The 22,592-nt window shown below is 38.0% G+C and overlaps 1 protein-coding gene across 1 annotated transcript in view; it reads left to right on the top strand.

Moving 5' to 3' along the window:
* The window catches only part of si:dkey-82f1.1 (DENN domain-containing protein 2A), a 56,432-nt gene that overhangs the window by 12,813 nt on the left and 21,027 nt on the right, over positions 1 to 22,592 (top strand). Inside the window, exons 2-5 of the mRNA XM_030136930.1 lie at positions 9,076 to 9,162; positions 15,114 to 16,145; positions 18,166 to 18,293; positions 21,365 to 21,477. Of these exons, the coding sequence (XP_029992790.1) occupies positions 9,077 to 9,162; positions 15,114 to 16,145; positions 18,166 to 18,293; positions 21,365 to 21,477 (1,359 nt within the window). The 5' untranslated portion in view covers position 9,076. The remainder of the gene's footprint in view (positions 1 to 9,075; positions 9,163 to 15,113; positions 16,146 to 18,165; positions 18,294 to 21,364; positions 21,478 to 22,592) is intronic.

Genomic DNA, 22,592 nt, shown 5'->3' with positions numbered 1-22,592 from the left:
GTGCAGTGGTGCGTTAAATTGATTGCAGACAAGGCTTTGGCACATGCTAAAGTGAGTCACATTTTGTAGGGGATAGGGTCCTCAACACAAAAACAAAGACAAAAATTTAAATATTCTTTCTCTTGTAGTATATAGTTCTATCGCAGTTTCCGTCTGCCACCATTTTAGCTAAAACTTCACTCATACGGGGCATAGAAACTGCACTTGGAGTAACTCTGTCATGATAACTGTGAAATGCAGTGTGGGCTGTGTACGACTTTGCCCTTTTTAGGCATTTGGGAATGACAAGAGAGGGTAAATAAAGGCAGTTTGAGGAAGAACAAGCAAAGGCGTATGATGTCATGGCGTGAGCTGTTCCTGCAGGGCCTGACAGAGGGATGGAGGAACGGTTATGGAGGGGAGGATGAAATCTTTATGAGAAGCAGCTGTTGGGGAAAAGTAGGCAGGTCTCCAGAGCACTGTAGCTGCAGCCAGCCAACAGCTCGCTGACAACAAGCAAGAGGCCTGATAAAGCCGAACGCTGACAGAACCACCTACATACAGCTCGATAAAGCTAAGTTAACCCAAACAGCAAAACCATGTCTGATTATCATCCAGTGTTAACACCTAAAGGCGATATTTGAAGTTTAATGGGCACAAACAGCTCAACCTCAAAGATACTTAAAGAAAATTATAACTTTGCACAATTTCTTGCCAGTACTGTGCTTCTAACAACACAAGATGTAAGCCAGAGTTAAGTAAAGACACCCTGCCAGACGCATGGATTCTGCCAAACACAACAAACTTAGGTAAGCATTTTAAAGTTCATGTGGTCATTTACATTGTGACCTACTGTTTCTGTGGTAAATGACTTAACCCACAGGTGTCAAACATGCGGCCCGGGGGCCAAAACCGGCCCGCCAAAGGTTCCAATCTGGCCCATGGAATGAATTTGCAAACAGTAAGTTAAGGTATCAAACTCAAAAATGATATCATAATAACTTATAAATAATGACAACACCAATTTTTCTGTTTGATTTAGTGCAAAAAAACATTAAATTCTGAAAATGTTTACATTAACAAACTATCCTTTAACAATAAAATGTGAATAACCTGAACAAATATGAACAACCTGAAATGTCTAAAGAGAATTAAGTGCAGTTTTAACAATATTTTGCCTGTTATTAAATGTTTTGTGCCTTTGTAGATGTGATCTGTAATGTATATGTATGCATGAAAAATTGAGGCAAAATATTGATAAGATTGTACTTATATTTCTTAACAAATTTCATTTATTTCAGGTTATTCACATTCTTTTTGTTTGGATAGTTTATAAACATAAATATTGGCATAATTGAATGTCATTTTTTTGCGCTAAAACAATTTGGAGTTGTCATGATTTATTGGCTATCATGCTATTATTTTAATGGTCCGGCCCACTTCAGATTAAATTGGGCTGAATGTGGCCCCCAGAAGAAAATGAGTTTGACACCCCTGACTTAACCCATCTGACGGTGTAATTCACTCCCAAAGACTTGGGGAAGATGGACCTGAACTTACAAAATGTTAAGACTTCCTGGTAACAAAACTGGCAAAACTGGTAAGACTAAGTAAATGTGTCCAAATAACTTCACTGCTGGAAATAGGAACTGTTTGGTTTCTTTAAGTTTCTGTAAATTTTTATATATCTCTTGTCTAATTCATTGATAACAGAAATGTTTATGGTATGGTTAAATAAGTTTGGCAAATTATATTTATGAGCAGGCGAGATTGCTTTAAGCTATATACAGGGTGTCCCAAAAAAAAATTAAAACACACTTTAAATAATTGTAAAGGAGGTGTTTATTAAAATGCACTTTTCAAAATGTAATAGAATTTACAAACATCATTTTCTTGTTTTGTCACCATCTGTTCTCAAACTGACGTCCGTTCTGGTCCAGACTCTGCTGACAACCAGGGGTGTAAGAAAATATCAGTATCGCAATATATCGTGATATTTCATTTCACGATACTGTATCGATATTAAAAAGTACTGTATCGATATTTTTAGGTATTTATACAAATGCAGATATGGCGGAGGTTCATTATTGTTTTCTTGATTTTCAGGCTCTTTTATTTCTATATTCACATGGGTATTTTGTTCTGTTGTTTGTTTACTACAAAAGTACTGTTGTGATATTGCAGGTCATACATGTAGTTTTTGGAACTGATATTGCTGTTTTGTTAAATAATGGATAATTCAAGCACCCTAAAAGCACTTTTTACTGTCTGAAAGAGACAAATGTTTGTTTTTTTATTGGGAATGCACAAAAATAATGTTACGATGTTGGATGATTCAGGGAGTGAACACTATGTATTGTTTTCGCAATAGAATACGAACATTTAAGCAGGATCTTAAACTGTAATGTCAGTAAAACATTATTGATTTATTTATTTATTTGTGAGATTTTTGTACTTATAAAGCTGCATGTTAAAAATGTATTCATTCAAATGCTGCATTATAAGTTTTTCCAGGAAATAATCGTTGAAAAACAAAAAATATTGCCTTGTTAACAGTATTGTGATATATCGCAACATATCGTATCATGTCCTAGTATTGTGATTCGTATCGTATCGCCAGATTCTTGCCAATACACAGCCCTACTGACAACGCGAAGCAATGGAATCGCACACATCACCAAACAATTCCCTTGATATTTGCGTGCATTCACGTTCAATGGCTGCTCTCAATTCAGTGACTGTTACAGGTCTCATATCGTAGACTATATCTTTTAGGTATCCCCGTAAAAAAAAAGTGAAGTGGTGTGAGGTTTGGTGAACGCGGAGGGTATTCAACGAAACCCCTACGTCCAATCCACCTGTTTGACTAGTTCACCAGACCTCACACCACTAGACTGTTTTTTTATGTGGATACCTAAATGACAAAGTCTACGCTATGAGACCTGCAGCAGTCACTGAATTGAGAGCAGCCATTGAACATGAATGCACGCAAATACCAAGGGAATTGTTTGGTGATGTGTGCGATTCCATTGCTTCGTGTTGTCAGCAGTGTCTGGACCAGAACAGACGTCAGTTTGAGAATAAAACAATACAATGATGTGTGTAAATTCTATTACATTTTGAAAATTAAACGCATTTTAATGAACACCTACTTTACAATTATTCCAAGTGTGTATACATTTTTTTGGGGACACCCTGTATATGGGCAGCCGCAACCTTTTCTAATCAATCTGTTCATTGATCTGTTCCCCATCGACAGGTGCACACAGCCCATTGGTTCATGATCAGTGGTAAAAATAAATAAAACAAGAAAAGGATAAACACGAGTCATAACAGTGTGTGCTGCCTGTCCAGCCTTTTCAGAGAGCTAAAAATTTTGAAAAGTCCAAACAAATTGTTGTGATACTTGAAATAAGAAGTGTTCTTGTAACATTGAATTTTTCATGCAAGGCCAATCTACAGTTGGGTTTAGTGATAAGAAAAAGGACATTGGATTGGAAAAACATGAGAGCCACATGTGGAATGTTTCCTTTTCATTTATAAAGTATATATTATACTATATACAAGCATTAAACAAAATTAGGATTTAACAAATAGAATAGAATAGAATAGAATAGAATAGAATAGAATAGAATAGAATAGAATAGAATAGAATAGAATAGGCTTTATTGTCATCACACCAGTTGTGCAACAAAATTGCAGGTGGTTTCTACCAGCGACAGTGCACTTAGATCTAAATAACAACACAATAAGATACAGACATATCTTAAAAAAGTCTAAAATATGAAAAGTGTGCAATTGAAATATATGTGCAAATTAGAGCTATACTGTATGAAAGGCTAAGATATCCCTTTGAGGCGACTTCATTCCTCTCACCATTAATCGTTTTGAGCTTTTGTCAATTGGGTTGTGATGGTTTGTCGTTTTATAAGAATAAACAAATTTTGTGAGACACAAAATCCTGAAACACTTCCTAGTTTCCTCAGCTCAAGTTGAAGACATGGACATGGGAGTTACTACTCTTTGCGTAGCTGTATTTATACCCCTGTTAGCTGATGGAGTAGATCATAATGAATGGAGGAAGTGCACGTCAGAATTTGTACAAATCCTTCGTAAATTTCTGTGTCATGACCAATCCCCTCAGTGGATTTCACAGTACATTTGTAAAATAAGCAGTGCTAATTTGTATTTTCACAACATCACATGACTTAGCCATTAAGCCCCATCAGACAATGTCAACATTTTGCTCCCAGTTGTATGACCAGATACCCAGTGTCCATCCGCTGATTGAAATCTCCTTCAGGGTTTGTTATGTAACTGATGCTTTGCTCTGATACCCTACATCTGACCCCAACTACGACTATCTTGTTTTTGTAAAGGCTTTAAGACATTTAGGATTGTTCCCTGTTTACAGTGCATCCCTTCTGTTTATTATTCCGAGGCCAAAATCGGAGGTTATCTCCACACACTCATCCACAACCACATAATGTGAGAGGTAACACGTTAAGATGTAGACAGCTGATACTTCTGAAATTAGAAGTTTATTTTTGGCTGTACCATTCCTTCACACTTGCGGCTGCAGTCTCCTCCACCCAGCAGTCATCCCTCCAGCTGCTGGTGAACAATACCACTTCCACTTCCTCCGCTGTGGTGTGCACAGTCCGTCACACCTCACAGAGCCGGGGTTGTAGGGGGCGGGGCAGGTAGGCTCTTTTGGGTTGCCGTTTCCCGTGATGTTTTTATTGGCCTCAGCAGATGGCTTCCCTCAACCCCAGCATTGTTATGGTGGCCATCATGCTCTGGGGGTCAGGGTTAACAATAGATGCCAATAGTTGTAGGAGACAAAGGCATGACTACTTCTGAAAAAGACTTTCCCCAGTAACCCAACGCTGTAAAACTGGGGAAATGTGTCAAATTTACCGCTTTTACAAGATGCAAAGAGATGACTTGTCAGATTCGGACAAGTGCTTGGAAGCTTTGTCTTGTGAAATGTATGAGTCTAGTTTGAGATCGGTCCAGTGAAGCATGCTTGTTTTAGTTTGAAGAATGTGAAAATCCCACATCACATTTTATTCAGCACTAGGATCTCCACTGACCTGTGTGTTCTGAGCTTAAACCTTAAAAAAAAAAAAGTAAGAAAGCCTTGTTTCTGGGAAGTGACTCTTATTTTTGTCTGAAAAGAAAAACAACCCTGTGACGCATGTTTTTCATTAGAAAAGTAATCTCATATTCAGAAAATCCATCAACTTCACTTTCATGAGAAATTCCAGCCAATATTGAGCTACATTTAGCAGAGGAGTAAAACTGTATGAATGTGTGGATTATGTTTGTAAGTAGAGGTATTTACAGTGTGGGTATGAATGTATTCTTCTTTTTACTTCTTAACTTTTAGTATGTATTTTTTAACACAGAGACTCAGCAAACTAAGACTTTCTTTGCAGTGATTCCCTGGGTGCTGAATATAACAATAATGAAATTCTTAAACTTCTCAGTGTTAGGATTTTAGCCAGAATTTTCAAGGTGCAAATTTACTTTAATTTTAACAAATCTAGCCAAGCCAAATCTGCTTAATCCTTTTCCTTTGTAGAAGACAAATTAGTGGCATTTGAGAATATTTGGCTTCTTTTTATTAGGGATGTTTTTTCACAGTGCATGACAGCCTGCTGTTTGTTCAGTGCAACCGTATATACATGTATTATTCTTTGCAATATCCACTTTCCTCTGTAGTTTTGACAACCTCTGTCTCCTCGATCTCTGCGTGCTTTTCATATACCCTGTCTCTTTGTACCGTGATATGTAACACCCCTCCAAGCCCAGAATGTAAAAGTAGGAGGCTCCATACATTCTTTATAGTCCCCCTTCCCCACCCCCTTTCCATGCAGGATTTCTGTTCTTGATTTCTATATTCTTTTTCTTTTTTTTTTCTCGATCAGGTTTAGTTGGAAAAAGAAGCAAGTGGGGGGAGGAAGGAAGAAAAAAATGGCTGATGTTTCCCCACAAACATGTGACCTCTGCTCGGCTAGCAGCTGAAAATAATTTGGGCCTACAGGCTAGTGGATGGCTGACACAAACCCTCCTCCTCTACTCAGCTCTCTCTGGGGGCCTGATGGGGATGTGGGGCTAAAGACAATACAATAGATGCATGTAAATGAAGCTGTAAACAAACCTACAAACAACACTTTAACATAGTGTACTTTTCAGGCAAGACCACAGGTTTTCTGTAGCATAATTTTTTTCTTTTCCTCCGGGAAAAAAAAAATCTGATGGTCTCAGAATCATTCCAAAACACTGGACCCACAGGGCCAATTATGTTGTTAGCTGAAGGAACAGCTTCTTCACATAGTCTAGAGAAATTATGGCTTTTTTTCTAGATTTTCCTCACTGCCAGTTTGGACAACAATGTGTGGAATTTAGACGAATTGAACTCACATTCCCCACATTGTCAGGGAGCAGGGATAAGAGGTGTCAGGCTTAGCTAATGCAGGTTTATGGGGAGAAAGACAGAGGGGGTTTTAGGCCAGGCACTGCTCAGGAAATGTTTAACGGCCTACGAATACCCTAAAGTATCCCAGCAGCACATCTGGTAGAAGTTGCACACACATGCATCCATATGTCGGTCTGCAGTATGAACTGCTTGGCAGGATGTGCAGGTCTATGTAGGTGTGTTTTTATATGAGGTTTTAGGTTTGACTGTGCAGCTGGGTGGCAAAGCATGTCTCTTTGAATTTACCTATGGACAAGTGTGTGAATATATGCCAGCAGCAGAGTTGGTCTTGAAATACTCTGCTTTCTTTTGTTGACCACATCTTATAGCCACTTTTACACAGAGATCTCAGAAAAAAGGTGAGATGGTGATCCCACTTCTTTTCCACCATTTACCGATTTTCACAGTCAAGCCAAAGGAGGAACAGAGGTGAGACAGGCTGGACTTTTACACAGTGGACCTGTGTTCAGGAAATCAAAGGGGTGGTGACGCAGCGCAGCGTATAGTGTGACGTATAACTTACGCATCAGAAATACCCCGAGCATAGTGGTATTGCTAACCTTTTTCACCGTTCCACAAATGTTAGCATAGATAGAGTCCTCTGCCCAAAGTGACAACAGCTCACGGATCTTGGCGAGCTATCTTCCCAATTTTACATCTTTCTGGTCATGTTGATATGTTTGTTTACTATACATGGCCTGTGCTCATTTTTAAATACCCCCCAGCGAGGGGGTCGCACACGCAATATGTCATCAAAACATCACAACTTGGTTATGGAATGAGAGGTGTCCCTTTTAGCGTTCCAGAATCATGAGTCCACCTTTATCACGGCTGTGTTACCACCGCCAGAGGCGTTACAGAGCCGTGACAGACGTGGAACCAAATGATCCCACCATTTTGTTTACACAGACGTTGTTCCGGAATAAAGGTGAAATTTTCCTGGAACAGAAGTGCTGTGTAAAAGGGGCTAATATTACATAGAGACCAGACCTCTCTGCCCCTAGTGCTGAAGGACAAAGTCACGTAGCACCGTGCATCAGTGGCTTTAATTCAGTGTTACACAGATGTTCTTGCTGCTTGCCAAAAGTGTGTGGTTTGATTTTACTCTGACAAATGGATCAAGTAATAACTTCAAACTGGCCAAACATGTCCCTCACACACACACTGGCACTGTTTGTTCATAATAAAGAACAGGGGGAATGTGAAGTACTGGAAAATGCACAAACATTAAGGATGTTTGAATTTGAAGAGTAGAAATAAAAATGTGTGTGTCCTGTAAATGTTCCACAAATCTCTTCTGGCCAAGTGTGAAAAGATGAGAAACTGAGTAATAACCTAAAAGAGTTAGTGCCCTCTCTATCATCCAGCTGGCATTAACATTTTTCCTAACTAATGTTAATTACTGTGTATTACAAAGTGGGGTTTTTACAATAATAGCACATGCATGGAACTTTGTTTTCAGTTGTAGTCATTTGCTAATCAAGTAAGTATTGGCAATTTGGAACGCCTGCATCAGCCTGTGAGGTCTGCAGCTCAGTTCAGAAATGGGTTTTTCTGCCCACACAATTTAGAGCTCTTGAACAATTTAGCAGTTACACACCAGCATTTGGAGGTTTTACCAAAGGAAGTTCTGAAGAAGAAGCTTGTTTTCAAAGAAGCTCCTACCAAGCCTTTGCCTATTTGATCATCTTCTTATATTTGGTTTAAAAAGACTAATGTTTTAACGTTTGCATCTGCCTAAATCTACACTGTATTGCAACCTCAGGAGCTGAAATAATCATGTTTGATGTTGCATTCAAATGTATTTAACCCTTTCATGCATATTGGTCTCTACAGTGGACAGCTATTCTACATCTGTTCTCTAATATATTCATGGGTTTTGTTGTTTTAGTTCCATATCAACCAACACAGTGGACACTTTTGCACCATCCCATACACTGGCATTCATACCATTACTATAACTTTGCTGTTCTTGATAAACCTGATCTGCAATGACATGTTTGAGTGTAAATCAATTGCTAATAAAAATTGTGCATATGATAAAATGTGAGAAAACATCAGATTAGCTCCATTAAAATGTTTTGATTTTGTATATCACTTTCTGATATTCAAAAATTAAACACATGGTGTCCAGCAGAGTGGACATTTTTGGAACTCCACAAAAAAATATGAAGGTAGTTGTGTTTCTTTATTGCTTTAACCCCCCCCAAAAAAATCCATAAAAAAAAAATTCATAAAAAAAAAAATTCACTTCAAAGAAACAAAGTGTTCTAATGCAATTTTTTGCATCACATATCTATCTATCTATCTATCTATCTATCTAGATAGATAGATAGATAGATAGATAGATTTTTTTTTCATTCAAACACTTTTTTTTATTGAAATTTTTTTTTAGTTAAAGCAATAAAGAAACAAATCAACCTTCATTAAAAACAGGTTTATTATAAAAAAATTCAATTGCATTGTTTTTTCATGCCTAAAGAGGAATAAAAACACTCAGGAAAAAAATCTCGACAAAGGTTCTCATAATTTGTGCATGAAAGGGTTAAACACATTCATCTGTCGAATATATCAATATATTAACTGACTGTTCTTTTTGTGTGAATGTGCAGGATGCCAGCTGCTAGCACCATGACCGGTGGAAGGGCCCTGCTGCTCTGTACAAACACTGACAACTGTATCTACCAATCAGTCAACGGGTAGGTGACTATGATAAACTTGTTATTGGCTAGACATCCTAACAACTATGAAACAACAGCCAAAAACTGAAATCACATATCTGCCTGCTTGTAAATGATCAAAGTATGTTGCATATGAGGATTTCTTTTTCCTGAGTGCAAAGATGATGCAAGAATATGCTGATTTTCTAGTTTTGGCTAGTGGCTTCTGCCAAGCTACATAGCTCAGACCCTAAGGTGCAGCTTATAACCATAACGTAACTTTAGAATATATAATTTAATGATGATCCTTAGACTTAAACAGGGAGAACTGCCAAAACAAGTAAATCACCCAACTGTGCAAAATGTTCCAGATTGCACAGCCTGTAGTAATTCGCTTTTAGTTTGACATTCTATACCATTACAGTTTTTCCATGGCATGCAGCTTTGGGCATGAATGCCTTCTTTACCATCATAAAGTTCTGTACAGCTCTCAGGAAAGCTGGAGACACCCCTTTCCATTAGGGTCAGCTGCATAACAATAGCGGTGATCCAGAGAGCTGAGTGGGGCAGAGATGGCCATCTGGCATTTGGATACTGTTACTGCCCCCCTGCTGTCACTCTTTAATGCCCCTGCGACCACCCTACAGTCCCTTCTGTCATCTTTGCAATACTTCTTGGTGCTATTGGGATTATAATGAAGGGATTCTGATTTGTGCCAATAAGAAGGATTGTCTAGAGGAAGGTTTAAGTGTCTGTTGTTTTGATGGTTTTCTGTGTTACTTACCAGTCTTAAGAAGGTAAATGGTTTTCTAACGGGGAAAAGGAAGATAGTTTTCCTGTCTTTCTTGCCTATTTCAGTCTTAAACCTTATCCATTGCAAGGTTATTATCGTTAACAAAAACTAACAAAATGACGAAAACTAGAATTGAAAAAACATTTTCGTGAACTGAAATAAATAAAAACTATAATTAAAGAAGAAACAATAATTAACTGAAACTGTATTGTGTGTTTACAAAACTAACTAAAACGGGTAAAAAATTATGGATAAAATTCCCTTAGTTTTCGTCTTTGTCAACGTCGGATTGATACGAAAGCGATTTATTTCGCTCTAGCAATTTTAGCTAGCGGCACCATACGACACTTCACGGTCTGTCACTTGTGGTCACTTGTGGTTTAGAGTCATCTCCTGGTCCCCACTCTACCTGGAAACATGGAGACTAAAGTTGGGAGAAAGCAGCAGAGTCCTGTCTGGGATTTATTTGAATACGACGGAGAAGAAGACAAAAGATATATATAAAAAAAAAACTAAAACTAAACTAAAACTAAGCATTTAGGAAAAAATTAAAACTCATAAAAACTAGCAAACCTGCTCTAAAAACAAATTAAAATTAACTGAATTAGAGAAAAAAAAAAAGTCAAAACTAAATAAAACTAAACTATAATGAATAATCCAAAGCTATTAGAACCTTGATCCATTGATCCAAACGGTCGGAGATGCATTTGTAACCACGTCCCTTTATCCATCCTCATTGACCCCCATCATTATTCTCCACCCATCCTTAAGGAGTGATAGATTAGTTTTATGTGAAGTCTTTCATTTTTCTCTCTTTTAATCACAAAAGTTTGTTGCACATGAGGCCAAACACCATTGATTTTCTACCCCATCTGCTCCATTTGATTCTTCATTGACCCCCCCCACCTCTTCCTTTTCTTGGCTTTCCTATTTGACCTAGTTTTTCCCCTCGGTTGCTTTGTGCTTAATAAACTGTTGTCTTAACTGAGGGATGTAGATGGTGTGTGTGTGTGTGTTGGGTGACAACCAGCAAAACCAACAGCAATTTGAGGGAACTATTTGAGAGAACTATTTGGTAATTTTTCCTCCTAGTTACATTATCAAGTGTTTTTTCCTTCTTTATGGTCCTTCTTTAAAGGTCTTAAAGGAAACTTAAATCACTAATTTCCCCCACGAGATTTCCTCTAAATTGCATGACTGTTGGTTTTCACATCCAGCAATGTCATCAGAAGTCACCCATCAAGGCCACATTTCCTCTGTTTGTTGGAAATCCAGTCATTTAAGAACCGGGCTTTGGGCCAAAACAGAGTTTTTTTGGGTCAGCAGTAGAAAAGAAAAGATGCACGTCTACACATCATTCTCTCCCTTCATCTGTGTACACTTTTTTCTCTGCTCCAGAAATAGCAGCGTCCGTTGCTTGTAAACTTTGACCTCCAAACCCTGAGTTCAAACAGCCATAACCCAGTCGTTTTCTGGGAGCGAGACACGGCTTGAACAGAAGCAGCAAACAGACGTCTTCGCTCTCAACAAAAATTCCTGTTTAACTCATAAAACAAAGAATCCGTCGAATGGAACTGTTAAGTGCCCTGATTCTGTGGCAGATTTTTGAAGCTACTGACATTTCTAAGATAATTAAACAATAAATTGATAGAGTTGACTATAGTGCAACGTCTTTTCCACACTGTGATTCTATTTGGAATTCATTAATTACATATCAGTTGGAGAAATGGAAAGGTGGTTAACTCTGACTGTATGCAGTTTTAACATTGTTCCTGGCTGTTCATTTTGTATTATTAAATAGCGATTGGAATGACTGAATAACTCATGATACACTGACAATACTAAGATAAAAAAAAAAAATTGTCAGTTATGATGCTAAAATAATACAAAAAAGGAATTCTGTGATATCTAATACATCACAAGACAACCCAACATTCATTTTTCCCCTCTAAACAAGCCAGAACGTGGAGTTGCCTGACCACAGCATGTTTCCACTGTTTCAGTCCATCTGAGATGAGTTCAGGCCCAGACAACTCAGATGTTTTTTGGTTATTTTTCTATTATTGATATACAACTTCCTCTTTGCATAATACAGTTTCAGGTTGCTTTTCTGGATGCAGTAGCGAACTGTGTTAAGTGGTAGTGGTTTTCGTAATACCCCCGGTGCCCATGTGACTATATTCAAGGTTCAAGGTGACTTTATTAATACCTGTAGGTAGATTTGTTCTGCAGTCTGGAGAGGGCATCTCAAACACAAAACATATTAAAACCACAGGACACACACAGGGGTTGGACAAAATAATGGAAACACCTTAAAAAATCAACAAAATATAATTTAATATGGTGTAGGTCCACCTTTTGTGGCAATTACAGCCTCAATTCTCCAAGGTACTGATTCATACAACTTGTGAATTGTTTCCAAAGGAATTTTAAGCCATTCTTCAGTTAGAATACCCTCCAACTCTTTTAGAGACGATGGCGGTGGAAATGGACGTCTTACTTGAATCTCTAAAACTGACCATAAATGCTCAATAATGTTGAGGTCTGGGGACTGTGCCGGCCATACGAGATGCTCAACTTCATTAGAATGTTCCTCATGCCATTCTTGAACAATTCTAGCTGTATGGATTGGGGCATTATCATCTTGAGGTGAAGGTGTTTCCATTATTTTGTCCAACCCCTGTACAGGGGACAGATTAAAAACAGCACAGACAAAAGACATGGACAGGTACTCCCAGCAGCTCGCTGATCATGGTTAAAGCAGACTAGAAATAAAGGTTCAAGGTTCAAGGTTACTTTATTTGTACCTGGGGGTAGATTTGTTTTGCAGTCGAGGTGATTGCTTTGGCATTACAGCAATACATACATTGAACATGTTAGACAGGTACTTGATTGAGCTTACAGACAGGACGAAAAGACAGGACAAAAAGTGCTCAGTGTTCCACCATTCATCAGTATAGCAGCATGGATAAGTAAAAGAATAAAATAAATAAGTAAGATCAAATAAATAAAAACAAGATGCAATAAAACACAATAAAAACCCAGAGAAGATAGAAACAGTCTGGGATAAAAAACCAGGATAAGAACATAAAATTTAAAAATTTGAAGTCACAATAATAATAAATAGAGCAAAGAAATGGAATAAATAACTAAAATAAGTAAATAAAGTGCAATGTCACTATTTCTTATTGAGCTCAGTGGCGGCGACAGGAACAAAGCTGTTTTTATAACGCTGTGTTCTGCACCTTGGGACTAAGAACCTCCGTCCAGAGGAAAGAAGCTGGAATTCACCTCGTAAAGGATGGGAGTCATTATTAAGAATTGACGAAGCCATCCTCTAGACCTGTTTAGTGTACAGGGAGGCGGGACAAGTCTGGGACTCACCAATCAGGCGACTGGACCATCTGACTATTTGATTCAGTGAGTTTCTCTCTGCAACTGAGGTCTGACCGAACCACGCCACCAAGCAAAAAGATAAAACAGACTCAATAAAGGAACGACACAAATCAAATATCACTAAAAATGCCAATATAAAAACTGTAAAAAGTGTGATAAAAACATCATGATGTAATGATATAATACAAGAGACAAAAGATAAATAAATAATAAATAAGTTAAGACCACGTTAAAATAAGCCAGAACCCAACAATTAAAATAAAGCGAAGTGCATCAAGGCTTATTTAAAAGAGAAAAAGCAGCAGGAGTAAAGCTGTTCCTGTACTGCATGGTCCTAGATTTGGGGACTTTGAATCTCCGTCCAGATGGTAGGAGCAGGAACTCACTGACCAGGGGATGGGAGTCATCAGCAGAAATAGAGGTGGCCAGCCGCTGTACCTGCCTAGTGTACAGCGCCTCCAGGCCCAGCTGTGATTCCCCAATGAGACGACCAGACCGTTTAATGATCTGGTTCAGTGAGTTCCTTTCTTATATTCACAGCAGCAGACACATGCATCCAACTGTGTTTTCTGCTCTTGGCCTTTACACACCAGGAGTCACCCGATCCTAGAAAAGTTCACAATATTCTAAATTCTCTGCACTTTTGCATAAACATTGACATCACTTTCTCAAAGTTTGGCACAAAGTGTTGAATCACAACTCCTTACTTGACTAAAAACCTTTGCTTGATGTTCCCTTTATGCCCATTCCTAATCACCTGTTCACAGCCAAGGTTATCGTTAACGAAAACCAACGAAATGATGGAAACTAGAGTTGAAAAAAGATTTTCATTAACTGAAATAAATAAAAACTATAATGAAAAGAAAACAACAATAACTAACTGAAACTGTATTGTGTGCTTGCAAAACTAAGACTTATAAAAATTATGGGTAAAATTCCCTTTGTTTTCGTCTTTGTGAATGTCGGATTGATACGAAAGCGATTTATTTCACTCTAGCAATTTTAGCTAGCGGCACCATACAGTACTTCACGGTCACTTCTCGTCACTTGTGGTTTAATGTTGTCTTCTCGTCCCAACTCTAACCTAGACTAAAGTTGGGAGAAAGCAGAGTCCTGTATGGGATTTATTTGAATACGATGGCGAAGAAGATAAAAGATACGACAAAACTAAAATTAATACAAAAAGTAAACTAAAACTAAGCATTTAGAAAAAAGTGAAAACGAATAAAAACTAGCAAACCTGCTCTAAAAACGAATTAAAACTAACTGAATTAGAGAAAAAAAAGTCAAAACTAAACAAATCTAAACTATAATGAAAAATCCAAACCTTTTATAACCTTGTTCACAGCCAGAATGTTAATTTTGGAATCTTACAGAAGAGATTTACATGTGTATTAATCATTTTCAGTTTTATTTTATCGCTTGCAACTTTTTTTTGAATGTGCTAATTGTGCTGACAGAATGCAGTTATGTCGGTAAATGAAAATATTGAAAATCTTTGTCTCTGTACTTTTATAACAGGTCAAGCAAATTAATGTAAGATTTTAGTGTTTATTACATTTTAAAACATGTTCCAACTTTTCCTCAAATGAAGTTGCAGTAAATAAGTTTGGAGTCTAAGCTTAGTACCTCTTTAACACACACACACTGATTGTGCTATTAATCTAGTAAATGTATGCTATGTGTTTAATAAACATGTTAATATTTGGCACCAGTATGATACATTATATTGCAAATAGTATCATATAATCAGAATCAGATTCATCTTTGTGTAATCGGTGTCACTACTGATCTCCTACAGGCTCCAGTGCTGTGGCTTGAAGGTCCGAGAGGCTCCGTCATCTGCGGTGCCCCGGCGCCAAGAGGTGTGTGGGTCACCAGTAACCAGAGACAGGAGGGACCCCATTGCACCCCCCAAACGTCCCCCCTCACCTTCACTTGGCCTGGGTCCTCCTGACATCATGTTGACCCAAAGGAGATCCTCCACTACCACCGACCCTCGACCTCCAAACATGGAGAACGGCCTGTGTGGAAAACTGAACAACAACAAGAGTCCAGCAGGTGTCAAGACCGCCAGCATCCGTGATAAGATCTCACAATGGGAGGGCAAGAAGGAGCCAGCTACACCAGGTTCTACAGGAACATGTCTACTGAGTACGACACAGAAGGAAACCGAGACAGTAAGGAAAAAGGACTCCAAGGCATCAGAGGTTCAAAGGACAGACAGCAAGAGGTTTGTTAGCTGGGACAGACAAGACTCAGGGAAGGAAAATGTTGGAAAGCTGGGGGATTCAAGGCCTAAATCTCCAGAGAGCACAACAAATAAGGACAGAGAAGTGATCTTAGAGAGAGGATTTCGAGTTTCCAAGCCAACGGAACAACCCCAAGATAAGAAAACTGTTTTAACTCATATTAAGAAACTGGAGAAAGCTACAAAAGGAGTTCCTGACAGACCTTCACTGGCCTTTCCAGGAAATTACTTCTGTCCTCCATCAAAGGAAGAGCAGGAGGAAACAGAAAAGAGGACAAACGAGCCCATTTTTGGGACTTTTGATGTGGTTCGATCTGGTGGATCACGGAGGCGGAGAGAGGGGGATCCGGAGAACGTATACAGTGAGCCAGGCGCTCCGTCTATAAACCCACTACCTAAACCTCAGAGAACCTTCCAGCACCATACACCACCCACTACCCCAGCCTCTGGACCTGGCTCGGGGAAGGGAAAGAGGAACTTGCCCCCTTTGCCCTCGATTCCTCCTCCACCTTTACCCACATGCCCGCCGCCTGGGGTTTGTAGACGAGCATGGGCTGACAAACCCCGGGACAGCAGTAACAGGTAAGAAGTGAAGTTTACAGTATACCTGTATTCCCTAAAGGTTCTTCAAGCCTCATAGCAGACATGCATAATACACATGACATGTACATTTCTTACTAATAGAGTCATGTTTTCTTTTCTCAACCTCAAAGCTAAGTTCACAAATTACTCAAATTGCTCAAATCACTTTAAGTGAAGTTAGAATTACCCCGTTTTGGACCTGTGTCATGTTTTACCCTTCCCCTGCCCCGGTCCTAATACTGAGGTGAATATCTCCCACATCTGCTGTAAATCAAAACTACTGGTGACATCATCCTGTTTCGAAATAACCCACAGAATGAGCTCATTGGTTGGATGTGAGGAATGTACACATTAACTCAGTTCATTCCTCCTTTTCAAAACTCTGCTCGAACGGGAGAAACATATGAAGAATAGTGTGAGTCATGTCAAAGAGGCCCTTTGCTTTTTCAAGAATTTAAGCCATGACAGTAAAAATAATTGCACAAGGCCCTCAGCTGGAAGACGTGAGCTGTCAGGTCTTCAATTTGTAACAACAATTTCTAAATGCAAAGTTAAATGTCCACTTTAATCCAATGAATATGTTGGAATTTTCGAGAGTCTGCTAAGTAGTATTCAAATTCAGATGGTTCCAATCAAATAAACTGGGCTCTATAGGGAAACCAAAAATGTGAACTGTGCAGTTTTGCAGTACATCTATTGTTCACTTTCTCCAGTGGTCTGAGCTCTTGTTTGGAGCTTGGCTTGAATCCGTTACATTCCATACCATATGTGGAGGCCTCACTCCACTCAAGTGTGCTGTGTCAAACCCTTTTGTTTGGTTAGGCTCTCTCCTTTTCATCGTAGCTGTTGCCATGAGCATTTGTGCATATTCTGATGCAATTTCTTTAGGCTAAGAGATTCCTAGGGTGTGAATTGGTGAAATATTCCTCTGCAGCCATTAAGCAGGTTGATGTTAAACCATCAAAACCATAAAAAAGTCATTAGGTAGATGATATTATTAACCCATAAAGACCCAAACAAAGACCATCTACTGATGTAAATGTTTAACACCTGTTGATCCATTAATCCTATCAATACATGTAAATAATTGGTGGAAAATGCAGGTTGTCATGTTTTCATGGTCATCAGATATGACCCATTTGGAAGTTCAGAGGCTCCGTAGTGAACGTGGAAACACTGTCATCTTCTACAAAACTGATTCACCAGGAAACCGATGGAGTTGGATCAATGACAGTGCATGGAGACACTTAGTCTAATGTTCAGTTAATGATAGATTTTACTGAAAAATTCGCTTTTTCTTCAGTTTCTTCCATTTTGATATAATGACCTTTGAATTTACTCTGAGCTTTTATGACCATCTGCATGATCTGTGAATTAAACATAGGAAAATACATGACTTACACTGGAAAAACTCAAAATAAAAAGGATAATATTACAATAAATGGTAATAAAATACTTAGGATAGGTTGAATATAGTGAAAAAATCATTTGGGAACAGCCACAAAAGTAGTACTGGGTCTTTATGGGTTAAAAATTGTACAACATAAGCAGAAATAATGTAGTTTGTCCTGATTTTGTGGTGTGCCGTGTTTTGTGAAATCAGAATGAACCAAGCATGACAACAATTTTTATTATACAGTAACGCAGCCCGATGCAGCAACACCAAAGAGAGGAAAATGTTAGAGTATGTTCACTTACATAAGATTTATTACAGTACAGCAGTACCTATTAAAGTGCTAACTGACTCTAATTACAAGTATGCACATTCAAGTGGTGATGCATGTGTCCATATAGCACTTTATTGTGTGTGCACTTTACTCTACAGGGCTTTAATCTGTGGCAGTGATAAAATACAGATGTGGTCATTTAGAAGTGGCAGCTGGTAACATCCGTGTTCCTGCTTGGCATATCAAGCATCATAAGGGCTTCACATTTACTCACGCAGTAATATCAGTCCGAAATCCCTCTTCCTCTTTTTGTCATGCATGCTCCTAAATCTGTGTGTTGTTATGTTCCCTAGGAAGTCCTATGAATTTGAGGATCTGCTCCAGTCGTCTACAGAAAGCTGCAGGGTGGACTGGTATGCTCAGTCTCGCCTGGGCCTAACACGCACTTTATCAGAGGAGAATGTCTATGAGGACATAATAGGTAAGGATTTCACAGATTCCTTTTTACTTGAACAAGTGTTATAATTTACATACTGTCTAAAACCAAGTCAAAATGAAGTTTTATGAGAAATACAACTGTAGGTGTTCTGTTTTCTTTACCCGTCATACGTCTAACATCCCTGTAGTCTGATTTCCTGTATCAGTGTGTATCACAGTGAGTTCAGTTACACAGGTGAGGAGGCCAAGCTGCCTTTATGCTTCACTGTTTTTTCTGCTCCACTTTTAATTTAGAGCCATCCTGCTGCACTTTTATTAAAAATTATATGCAGAAACTTGACCTAGGTTCCTACCTTATTGTCTATTTTGTTACTCCAACCCCACCTAGAGCCTGTTTAATTTTATAGCACACAGTAGTGGAGCTGTGTGGGGTCTTAACTGTGGTTGGCTACTGTGATTGTGCGTGCAGCAGGGGGCATGCAAACCACCTAAAATCATTACTAACAATGACTGCAATGTGTCTTTGGTTTGTTGTCTTTAAGGCACTCGTACAGTGAGTCCTCCTCTGTAATTATATCTGAACTAGCGCGTTGACCTGTGGGGACCATGGGTTCTAGATCCTGGACTTCATCATTGTCAGTACCAAGGGTGGGATGCAAAAGGGGGGGTGTTTTTAAAATCCACATCCCGACCCTGAGGGGCAACATCCCAGTCCCCCAGCACAGATATTTGTTGTGTATTCATGTATGCTGTATCGCATTTGTCCAGCAGTCACCGCCAAAGCATTCACTTGATTCTGGGCATAGCAACATGATTGTAAGGCTATTGTATTCCAAAATTACTAATATCTCCCAAAATATTGGTCCTATCAACTTGCCATTTTTGATAGAGTTTTCCTTGACCGAAAATACATAAGTATGCCAAACTGCAGCAGTCATCTTATTCCGGATTTTGTGTGATGCCTGAGATACACACACACAAACAGAGTCCACTTCCCTTTTATAATATAAGATGATGCTACACCACATTTCCCACCTTTCATACAGAGTTATTGTCCACCAGAGATGGGAAGTAACGAATTATAAGTACTTCATTACCATACTTAAGTAGATTTTTTAAGGTACGTATCTGTACCTTACTTGAGTATTTATTTTTCTGGCAACAATTTACTTTTACTCCCTACATTTTTACCTGTACTTTATACTCCTTACATTCTCAGAATAGGCTTGTTACTTTTTCAAACTAAACTGATGTGACAGTGCGTAAAATACATCGCTTCAGAGGGAAAATCAGTGGAGGGGAGAAGGAGCACAGGCTGTGCACAGGGTCAGTATCAGAGTCCTGCACATGTCCACTTCTTCCAAACTTTTCCGCCCTTTTATTTTTTCACTTTCTTGCCCACTACCCGCTCGCATTTCATTTAATTTACCCATGCCCATACCAGTGGAAATTCTTGTAATTTTTTTTTTTACCCATCCCTGCATGTTTTCGCGGGTTACCTGTTGAGTACCTGACCCAGTGCAGGACTCTGGTCAGTACCATTCACAGTGGAATTAGAAAACGGAAACTTTTATGATTTTGCCTGGTTAAATTAGTATTCTTTTATTCATGGCAAAAATGCAGTTTTGCTCTTTATTTTTGTACTTTATTACAATTGAGAAGTTGTACTTTATTTTTACTTAAGTAAAAGTATTGAATCAGTACTTCTACTTTTACAAGAGTATTTTTTCACACAATTAGCTGTACTTCTACTTAAGTACAGAATGTAAATACTTTTGCCGCCTCTGTTGTCCACTCACAGACATTTTTAACCTGAGTCCCGTAGGTAAAGTAACTCAGACTTATTATTGTTGCCTATTGAAGAAGCAGCTCAGAGAGACTGCAGGTAGAGTGGATCATATGATTTGTGCAACATGAATACACTGCAAAAAAGGCTTGTACAAAAATAAGAAAATTAGACTCATTATTGGGTTAAAATGTCTTATTTCAAGTAAAATTATCTGCCAGTGCAGTTAGAAAATGGAACTTACTAAGTTTTCTTAAAATAAGAAAATATTATCCAAGGATTACAGAATGCTAAATTCTTACTTTAAGCAGAATATACTTGTTTTAAGTCTTCATAGTAAAATTTTTCAAATGGTTTTATGAAGATGTAATGACTCAATAGATATGTATGACCAAAACTGCATGAAACAAGTAGAAATATCTTGAGGGTGAACAGTTACTTTGTCCTTCATACTCATCGCCCAACAATGTAGCTTGTTTTGTTATAAATATTGCTTAAAATTAGTTGTAATATGTAAGTGGAGTAGCTCCACATGAACAGTTCAAATAATCTAAATAAGATTAAGTCTCAGTAAGTAAATCAATCTAAAAAATGATGTTTCAAGATAAATATTCCAAATTCAAGTCAGGTTATCTAAGTCAGATGTTCCTTTTTTGCAGCATAATAAACTGGTTCAAGGCCCATTTGGTCTTTTTATACAACTCTTATGTAAGGACGATTCTTATCAACATGCTTTAAACACACTATCCGCCTTCCTGTAAATACTGTCAGCCCAAGAGGGAAAAAAAAACAGATCTAAGCCTTGATGACTGATGCAAAGTCACATGTACAGCTGAGAACACACACACAAACACACCATTGTCATTATTATACCGTCCTCATCAGCCAGCAATGTGAAAAACAGTTCGCTTAAGCACTTGTTTTCCTCAGAAGTAGAAGAAGCTGGGAACTGAACGTCCCTCTTCATCCTCCTACTCCTTCAGGTCACATCTGGTGGATGGATTGATGGGGCAGAAGAGATATACAGAGAGACAGAGACAAAGAGGGAAAGAGGCACAGGTTTTAGAAAATGGTCTTATTCGTGATCTGCAGGGGAGGACTTCTGGGTCGAGTTACATTTAGCATTAGCTGTGCTAGTATCTTATCACAATAAAATATGAGGAGCACACTGCTTACCTCTTTGCACATCTGGAGCAGGAATCATCTGGAAAAATAAAATAAACATGACTGATATGGAAAGAACACTATCCTGTCTTTTGATTATGTAAGGCCCTTTTGTAATCCAGGTCCTGTTGATTTCTTACGTTAAAACATTTCTCCTTTTGAAGATCCTCCATCCAAGGAGAACCCCTATGAAGATATAGAGTTGGAAAGAAGTTGTTTGGGAAGCAAATGTGTTTCACCTGTCTCCTCATCCCCTGTTCCTGATACTCCAACAAAGGTATACAATTCCAAATGCAATAACACAACTGAATAAATCATTAAAGAGACTAGAATGTGTTAGTTGGATGTGTGTGGTGGTGAGTATGTGATTGTGGAATTGTTGTTTTTTGGTTTGTTATATTATATGCTTGTGAGTGATGTGCTGTACTCTTGTGGGGGTACGGATTGTGAAAATCTATCTATCTATCTATCTATCTATCTATCTATCTATCTATCTATCTATCTATCTATCTATCTATCTATCTATCTATCTATCTATCTATCTATCTATCTATCTATCTATCTATCTATCTATCTATCTATCTATCTATCTATCTATCTATCTGTCTGTCTGTCTGTCTGTCTGTCTGTCTGTCTATCTATCTTTTGTTTTATTTTATTCGCACATCACAAACAGCAAGAGAAAAATTTAAAAAACAAGTTTCATGTAAGTAACACCATTGTGCAGGAGAGGATAGAAGCTAAAAAAATCATATAAATACCTCATGTAAATACCTCTCCGGAAATAAAAAAATACACAGGAAAAAAAAAAAAAAATTAAAAATACGATATAACTGAAATAATAATCTAAAGTAAAAACAATAGAAATACAAATCAAATGATATAAAGCATATAAACCTTAAATTTTTTCGCAAATTAAAGTCCTTTTCAGGTGTTTTTTAAAACGTTGATTGAAGTTCAGGTTGTAGATCATTCCGAAGATGTGGTCCACGATATTTTAGAGAATACTGACTGACAGACGTTCGGCAGTACGGAAGATAAAATTTACTTGAGTGTCGTGTAGGATAATTGTGAATATCAGAAGACAACAAAAAATCTATCTATCTATCTATCTATCTATCTATCTATTGACTGATTGATTGATTTGATTGTTTGTTTTGAGCATTCATGGAATATATGCAAATTCAAAGTTCCAAAAAAAAAAAAAAATCATTCATTTATACCTGAAAAGGAGTCTGTCTATCTATCTATCTATCTATCTATCTATCTATCTATCTATCTATCTATCTATCTATCTATCTATCTATCTATCTATCTATCTATCTATCTATCTATCTATCTATCTATCTATCTATCTATCTATCTATCTATCTATCTATCTATCTATCTATC

This window comes from Sphaeramia orbicularis, chromosome 6 (assembly GCF_902148855.1).
Source record: "Sphaeramia orbicularis chromosome 6, fSphaOr1.1, whole genome shotgun sequence".
In the NCBI taxonomy this organism is placed as follows: domain Eukaryota; kingdom Metazoa; phylum Chordata; class Actinopteri; order Kurtiformes; family Apogonidae; genus Sphaeramia; species Sphaeramia orbicularis.
Note: the sequence above shows the minus strand (reverse complement) of the source record. Positions and strands in the feature narration are given on the sequence as shown.